Raw genomic sequence first — 7,917 nt, forward strand, 5'->3', positions numbered from 1 at the left:
CATGCAGGTCACTTCTTCACTTGGCTTACACCTATCCCAATTTTCCCAGACCACTAATCTGGTCCCAGGGTGTAGAGGCCACATCTTTGGCCACCTTGGCACTTGACCTGCTGGCCTATTTTGTAGACTTCCAGTTCTGTGACCCCATGCCCATACAGTGACACCTTCCATGGACTGCCACCCCAGGCGCCCAGCTCAGGGGGTGATATTGGGAAAGGGTTGGGGAGGAGCGAGGGAGAACCTAACTGTCCTCTCCAAGACCCCCTTCTATTCTCTATTCCAAAAGCCCTGGGTCAGGCCTCTAGAAGTTTCCACTTCCTTCATCAGAGACCCCGTATTTCTCTAAACCCCTCAAACATCCTCCCTGAGCCTAGAACCCCTACACACACAGACACGGATCACCCATCCATCTGAGAGATGTTTAATATATCTTAGGTTCAAGATACAAAATACAGGCAGGTGTTAACCTCTGGAAAGTCACCTGCCAACAGTCAGCCTCCTTACCTCTGTGGCCAGCCGACCCAGCCCCTGGAGCAGGGGGCAGGGGCCTTGGGGTACCTGGTTCCTTTCCTGTTTGGGGAATGTCAAGGTGGTAATTGAGACCTCAGAGGCCACCATCTCCTGTGCCTCAGAAAACCTAGACTGAGAAAGGTCCAGACTTGAATGAAGAGCGGCAGATTCCCGGAGTGACCCTGGCTTAGAAGCAGCCCTGGCTTGGAGCCTGGCCCAGCCCTGTGGCCTTGGTCCTGGAAAAGGAGAACTGCTGCCTCAGTAACTGGCAGCAGAGGGAAAGAGATAAAGTGGGGGCACATTCCCATTGCCCTAAAAAAATAGTTATGGGGAGCTGACCCTACAGGGCAATGAAGTTCAAGATGAAGCCTACTCCTCCGCCCATCCCCATCCCTTTGAGACCAGCCCCTCACAGAACATGTTGCCAGGGCACTGTCTTTGACCAGGGCACAGAGGGCAAAAAAGACCAGCATCAGCTGAGGTGCCCCTGCTTTGGTGACAGGACAGCTAGAGTGACCCCACGAGGACCCACGGGGGAAGGTTATCAGCTCTGCAAGTCTTGGCCTGGCCCCCAGAAGCTCTGCACTGGGTCTGAGCTGTCAAGGCCTTTACTGAAAAGGAAGGTGGCAGGGTTAGGAGCAGGCAGGGTGGCGAAAAGGGCCCCTCTGAGGACCGGCCCGGGGCATCCTTCTGACCCACCGAAGAGGCCTGGTTGCTACTTCAGTCCAGGTCCCTCTGGCCCCATGTCAGGCTAAGTGGCTCTGCTCTGTGCCCAGGGAACGCTACCCTGGGGTGCTCCTGCCTCCTGCTCCGCCCCAGCTCCCTGGGCTACAGCCGGCCACTTCTGTTGAACTGGATGCACCAGTGGGAGTTGGCGGTGCCCGGGCTCAGGTGGGTGTGGTCCTCTTGTCCCATGAGGGGTTGCAGTTCCTGCTGCCGGGGGATGTCGGCGCTGCTCTCACTGCGAGAGCGGCCCGCCTTGGCTAGGCTAGGTGGAAAGGCGAAGCTAGAGTGGGGATCAGAAGGCAGGTCGAGAGGGGCCTGGGACTCTTCAGCCGCCAGTGGGCAGGGAGGCAGGCGGGTCAGAGTGGGGGCCTGGGTGCAGGGCGGGGACGCCAGGCTCTCCAGGGACGAGATGCTCTGGTTCCAGCCTGTCTGCATGTCCACGGGCACAATCTTGGTGGTTTCTGAGGACACATAGACCGCCAGCTCCCCCTGCCCACTCTTCCAGGGTAGCTCCTTCTCTGCACAGGTTGGGGAGGGGGGGATGATGCGTGGACTCGGGCACACCTCGAGGCTCCCTAGGGACAGAAAGTACACAGGAGCTTATTACTGACACAGTGAAGTCCTTTCAAGTATAAGCAAGTAAGTCATCCTGCAGTTGCCATATACCATCCCCTTATGAGATTCGTTGGTGAATTTTGATGAAAGCCTTATTGAGGGGAAACAACCACGATGGGTTTTGCTCTCTGTTGTACTGCTAGCACCTGGCATGGGGCTTGGAACGTAGTAATTGCTGAGCAAACACCTACCGAACAAGTGTCAATAACTAAGCCAGGAGAAAGCAGGCACCAGGCAAGAGAGAAGCCCCACGTGCATTGAACCCTCATCCCCTTGCAGCACCAGTCTCAAAAACTACATCCCACCAAGCCATCCCAGACAGCAGCCAGGATGAGAAGGCAGGAAGGGCAAAGAAGCCAAAGGCTTTGTGGCCGGGCATCCTGCCTGAGCACCCACCAGCCCAGGAACATGAGCTCATGCAAACCTAATAGCAGGCTAAGGCTGGGCCACAACTGGGAAGACAGAGGAGACATGACCTGAGAACCCCAGAATCACTGGCAGCCAGGCTGGAAGGCGAAGACTCAGCCACCCCATGACAGGAAGTCTGAGGTTCTCAAAGAGGAAACCTGGGAAAGTGGAATCCTCTGGTATTCACCCCCCAGCCCTGATCTCCGAAGTCAAGCAGAGACTTGCAAATAGGTGCTAAGTGTATGTCTGCTCATTTATAGAGCCTACATAGTCCGATATACTTGGTCGAGTATGTTAGGACAGGTATTGATGCTGAGATTGAAAGTAAGACTGCGGCTCTCAATAGATCCAAAATAGTCCGTTTTAACAATGACAACAAAACTAGATCAAGAAAAAACCTCAGTGTTTGCCTTTGGAGGATGCTAGAGAGCTAACTCATTGATCTAAAAGTTGGTAAATAAAGTAGGGGGGAAAATCAAGCATTTATGGGCCTCCCTGGTGGCAAGGGTTAAAGTCAGCACTATTAAGCTATCAGCAGCCACTGCAGTGTGAGTTCGAGCCCCAGCATGAGAGCTCCCTGGCACAGAAGTATATTTCAGTAGATCTGCCTGTTCTGCTCCACACAGTTTCTGGTGAATCCTCTCACCTCCTGCACCCCTGGCCTGTATGTATCCCAGTTCTTGTATGCATAAATTAAAAAAAATTTAAATCAAGCCTTCATTCATTCTTTCCTGTATAAAATGTATCTCAAAATGTAAGTAAAATCATGCAGAACTTTTTCTTTATAGGAGAATTCTGAATAATTGCAGATGAAAAAATAGATGTAGAATAACACCATTACACAACCCTAAATAAAATGTTGGATCTAGCTACAAGTTGGATCAGATCATCAATAAAAAAAACATGTGATGAAAGGCTGATGAGGAACTTGACAATGGGTGGCTGAGGCTAATAACCCAGACAGACTGCCAGATGGCATGTGCTTCCTGATGTGATGTAATCAGTAGCCCACAGCCACCACCACCTACAGAGTATTCTGACCAAAAATTAGAACTGAAATCTGACCTAGATCTCATTACTGGTTTAAAGGAAGTAAGAGGCAGGGAAACATGTTAAATACCACTTTGGGGATGCAAGCAGCAAAATCCAGATTGGGAGATTGGGGATGACTGTGGGGCAAATAACCAGGTTATTTCACTAAATACACTTAAGGAAAAAGAAAGTAGGTGGGAGAGACCGATAAGTCAAATGACCCCGCCGCCATGTTGGAACAGATACTTTCTTTGTTGTGAGGGTCTGTCCTGTGCACTGAGGGCGTTCAGCAGCTGCCCGGCCTCCACCCACTCAGTCCAAGTACTTTCCTCCAGTTGTGACATCCAAAAATAGCTCCAGACATTGTCCATTGTCCCCTGAGGTGCTGGGGTTTCACTCCACTGCCACCTTGAGAACCCCTTGAGGAGCAGTGCTAGAGACTAAACACCTGTCAACCAAATGCCTGTTCTGGACTTTTCATTTGAAACAATCTACTACAGAAAAAAAAATGAATGTGGACACTATAACCACTTATTGGATATTTGAAGACAGGATTTCGATGTGATAGGCTATTAGGGTTCTGTTTCCTAAGAAGAATCCTTATCTTTCAGAGATCATGCTGAAGAATTTACTGATAAAGTGATGGGTATTTGAGATTTATTTCAAAAGAACCCAGTGAGGAGAAAGGCAAAGGTGAAAGGAAATAACATCAGTTATAGGTGGGTGGTTAGAGAAGCTGAGTAATGGGTCAATGAGCGTTTCCTTTACTGCGGTGTCTATTGTGCATATTGAAATTTTCTGTAATAAAATATTTTTTTCAAAACACATGAGGGGGCCCTCTCTGGTGGTGCAGCGGGTTGAAGCACAGCACGATGAAGCTATTGCAGCCACTACAGCACGAGTTCTGATCCCTAGGGCTAGGGGGTGTTGGCCCACATGGCCCAGCAGACCTCTCCTGTCTCGCCTGCTGCTCCCCTCAGCAGTGTATTTCAGTCCATCTGCCTGTTCTGCTCCCCAGTCTGTCTCTGGGGAATCTCATCCCCCACACTTCTGGCCTGTACCCCAGTTTTGAAAACATAGATGAATGAATCTTTAAAAAATAAAATTAAAATAAAAACACATGAGGGCGCCTGAGCCAAGCAGCAGTGACGATGATCATAAGAGACTCCACTGTTTTTGCCACCATAACTCCATTTGGATGGATTTAGGGCCCTCCCCCTAAATTCATTTTGATGGATTTAGGATCACAATACCCTGGGGGCTCTCCCTGAAGGCAGGTTTGCTGAACTTGGGTGCAACAGAGTCAGATTTGCTCATCACTTCCTATTCCTCAACAGACTGCCAGGGAGGCGGGACGAAGGCTGTGGGCTGTGGAATTAGATGGATTAGGTTCAAGCCGAACCTGGGTCTTCTGAGGGTCACGGACAAGTCCCAAGTCCCTTTAGTTCACTGAGCTCAGTTTCCCCATCTTGTTTGTTTTAAGGAGTGAATCAGATCGTTTACGGCAGGGGTCTCATGTAAGGAGATCTTCAGTCATTATTGGGTGGTGAGTCGGTGGGTAGAAGAGGCCAAGAGTGAAGAGGGAGGAGGGTGGCAAGGGAAGCCATTACCTGAGACCTTGCCCTCCTGGAGAACCTCACTGGTGGCCCGAGCCACAAAGATGATCCCCTCGTCATCTTCCTTTTCTGTCTCCGAACTGTCACTCTCCTCCTCCTCCTCGGACTCCACCGTTAAGATGACAGCAGCTGGACAGGGACAAGAGCTGAATGGGGGGGCAGCTGGCCCAGCAGCAGCGCACTAGCCTGAACGGCTCCCTGGCCCCCCAGGCAGAGCCCACAGCTGGCACAGCTGCCTGCTTTCTCCTTCGGCCACTTGAGCACCAGCCTGGGGGCTGGGGGCCTTGAGAGGAAGGGGAATGAGATGTAGAGCCCAGAGGGACGATAAGGGACAGCAGAGTCTTCAGATGAAGCCACCAGGGAAGCCACACTGTGCAGCTCCCCCAACCTGTCAGCCCCAGACCCCACTCCAGTTGAAAACAGGAGCATCTTAGGGTGCTCATAGGCCTGTTCTCATTTGGCTCATGCAAACTTCTGCTGGTTTTGCAGACACTGGACCCCAGGACCCACCTGCCCTTCAGTGCCCAGACCAAGCTCCCCTTCTCCATGACCCTCAGGGCCTATAGCCTGTAAGTAGCTAGTAGACCCTCTCACAGTTGTTTGCTACCTGCTTGGAGCACTTGCAACATTGAAATCAAACATGCCCCACTAGTCCCTAGGGCTCCAGTTTGTGAGGGGTCCTCCACCATTCTGCACCCCCACACACAGCCCACCCCTGCTCCTGGCTTGCCTGTGTCTTGAAGGCCCAGGTCTCGAGGAGGTTTCCCATTAGTAGCCTCAGTGCTAGCCACACCGTCCTTCTGAGGGCCGAGAAAAAAAAACCTCAAGCCTCTGGCTCTGGCACCAAACCCCAAACCCCAGTCCTGCCTACCCATAGGGTCAACAGGAGGACAAGCTTGCTAGTGTCCACCCAGTGGGTCCAGTATCCCTTTGCCTCCCAGGCAAGTGTGGAGTCAGAGTATCCCACACCCCGGTAAGGGGTCACCCTTCGGCAGCATGAGCTGAATCAGGGGTTCCTGCTGAGTTCACCTCTGAGAGAATGTCCTGCTGCCTCCCAGAGAGAGACCATGGTTGGAGAGGCCCATCATGCTCTGAAGGCCTCACCTGACCCTCTGGGGCTCCAGATGGGTCATCTTCTGGCGGAAGAGGCAAAGGGGAACCCAAGAGGCCACAGCCACAAGTACCTAAGGATTATCCAACTAGAGACGCCCCCTGGCCTGGACCCCAACACACGGGGGCTCAGGCTGTGTGCCGTCAGTCTCCAGCCCCAAACGGGAGTCCCAGGGAAAGTACGCACCTTCTTGCGGCCGGCCTTGCGTGGTCGTGGCTTGCTCTTGGTGAAGCAGATGTTGTGTTTGGTGGACTTGAAGGACTCCAGCCGCCGCTTCATGTTCTGCTGGAAGACCTCCTTGTCCTGCCGCTCCTGCGCCTCCTCCGAGATGAAGTGGCGGCTGCAGCTGGCTTTGTACTGCCAAGGACAGCCCCATCCCGCGTGAGGCTGGCTGCCATGGCCTCCCACGGACCCCCAGGCCCAGGCCCCAGCCCTCGGCCCTGGCCAGCTCAGTTTTTCCAGCACCAACCAGGGATTAAAAAGCAGAACAAAAGAACACAGGCAATATTCTCAGTTCACTGGGGGAAAACCTTCTTTCACGCAGTCTGGTCCTTCCCTATACATCTTACTATTTTCTGTTCCCCTTAACTATTTTCTGCTCTCAGAGCACCCCACAAGTCTCCCATCTATCCTCCTCTAGATACTCACCTGAGGTACCCCTCCCTCTGGGGTGTGAGGGGTCCAGCTCCTTCAGACAACTCATCCCCTCAGCCCCAGACTCACTGTGCTCAGCTCACTCCTTCCTGCCTCCTCAGTTCCCTGCCCCCTCGACCTCTGACTCCCCCCATCACCAACCCTTCCCTCACCACTGGCCCCCTGCATGTGACTGCTCCTGCCCTCCCCTCCCCTATGAAAGCCACACCAGCACCTCCTTTTACAACTTGATTTTGACATTTCCCCCCTGCCCATTACTTCCTGAAATACCAGAAACTCCACAGAAGCCCTGCAACTCCACGCACTGTCGTGGGGTCTCTGGTGCCCGGCCTCTGTGCAGCAGCCAGCGCCCCTGGCCCAGCCTCCAGGACACCATCTGTACTGCTTCTCCAAGGGACCCCGTCCCTCCTCTGTGGGCTCCCCTTCCTTTGCTTTCATGTGCCCTTCCCCACAGTGCAAAGCCTCCTGCAAAGTCTCCGAGCCCTGATCCGCTCACCAGCTCAGTGAGAGAGATCTGCACTGCCCAAACACCAGCCCTCTCAGGCCAGCTGCATCTGAATCCTGAGGGGCCTGCATAAGAGCAGTTTCTTCTATCTCATCCATATTACAGAATCCAAGTCACTAGGCTGTGAAGCCAGGAATAAATCTTCTAGCAAGCTCCCTGGGGAACGCTAATGTAGCCAAGAGAGGAAAACCTCTGCTATAGATAGCTTCCAAATCTTTATCTCCAGCCCTCTCCCTCTCATAAACTCTAATCTTCCATCTCTAGACACGTCAGTCTCTCTCTAGTGATGCTTATGAAGAATGTGGGTTGTATTGGGCTATAACTAAGTGGATTCAGAACTGGTCAAGTAATATCCCAGAATGCTTGATCCAGATCAGTCTGGAGGAAAGTCTTCAGTAGCATGCCACAGGGTTCTGTCTCAGTTCTATCCTGGTCAACATTTTTATGCTGCTTTGGATGAATGTAAAGTTAACAGTCTTAGCAAATCTTCACTCCTCAGATGTGAATCTGAGGAGATAGTCAGCAGACATAGGATCCAAATGATGGAATGATGGGCTGAATCCAATGAAATGACATATAACAGTAGTAAGCACCGTCTTACTCTAGTTTGTTTTTTTCCTTAAATGACCACACTAAAACTAGCTGCTCTGAACCCATTCACAAGTATCACACCCATGCATCCACAGACACCACAGTATACCAGTCCTTGCGTACTTCCTGATGTGGTAAGGAATACATAC

The 7,917-nt window shown here is 52.1% G+C and overlaps 1 protein-coding gene across 2 annotated transcripts in view; it reads right to left on the reverse strand.

The window, feature by feature from the left end:
* Nucleotides 1-405: 405 nt before the first annotated feature.
* The window catches only part of SLC9A5 (solute carrier family 9, subfamily A (NHE5, cation proton antiporter 5), member 5), a 19,184-nt gene continuing 11,672 nt past the window's right edge, over nucleotides 406-7,917 (reverse strand). The window contains exons 13-16 of one of the 2 annotated variants that reach the window (XM_004690478.1): nucleotides 6,205-6,375; nucleotides 5,638-5,707; nucleotides 4,902-5,036; nucleotides 406-1,811 (exon numbers count right to left, since the gene is read on the reverse strand). In XM_004690478.1, the coding sequence (XP_004690535.1) occupies nucleotides 1,339-1,811; nucleotides 4,902-5,036; nucleotides 5,638-5,707; nucleotides 6,205-6,375 (849 nt within the window). In that variant the 3' untranslated portion in view covers nucleotides 406-1,338. The remainder of the gene's footprint in view (nucleotides 1,812-4,901; nucleotides 5,037-5,637; nucleotides 5,708-6,204; nucleotides 6,376-7,917) is intronic. The other variant, XM_012730758.1, reaches the window with a different exon arrangement.

The sequence above is a fragment of the Condylura cristata genome, unplaced genomic scaffold (genome assembly GCF_000260355.1).
Source record: "Condylura cristata isolate star-nosed mole 26May11 unplaced genomic scaffold, ConCri1.0 scaffold00028, whole genome shotgun sequence".
Lineage (NCBI taxonomy): Eukaryota > Metazoa > Chordata > Mammalia > Eulipotyphla > Talpidae > Condylura > Condylura cristata.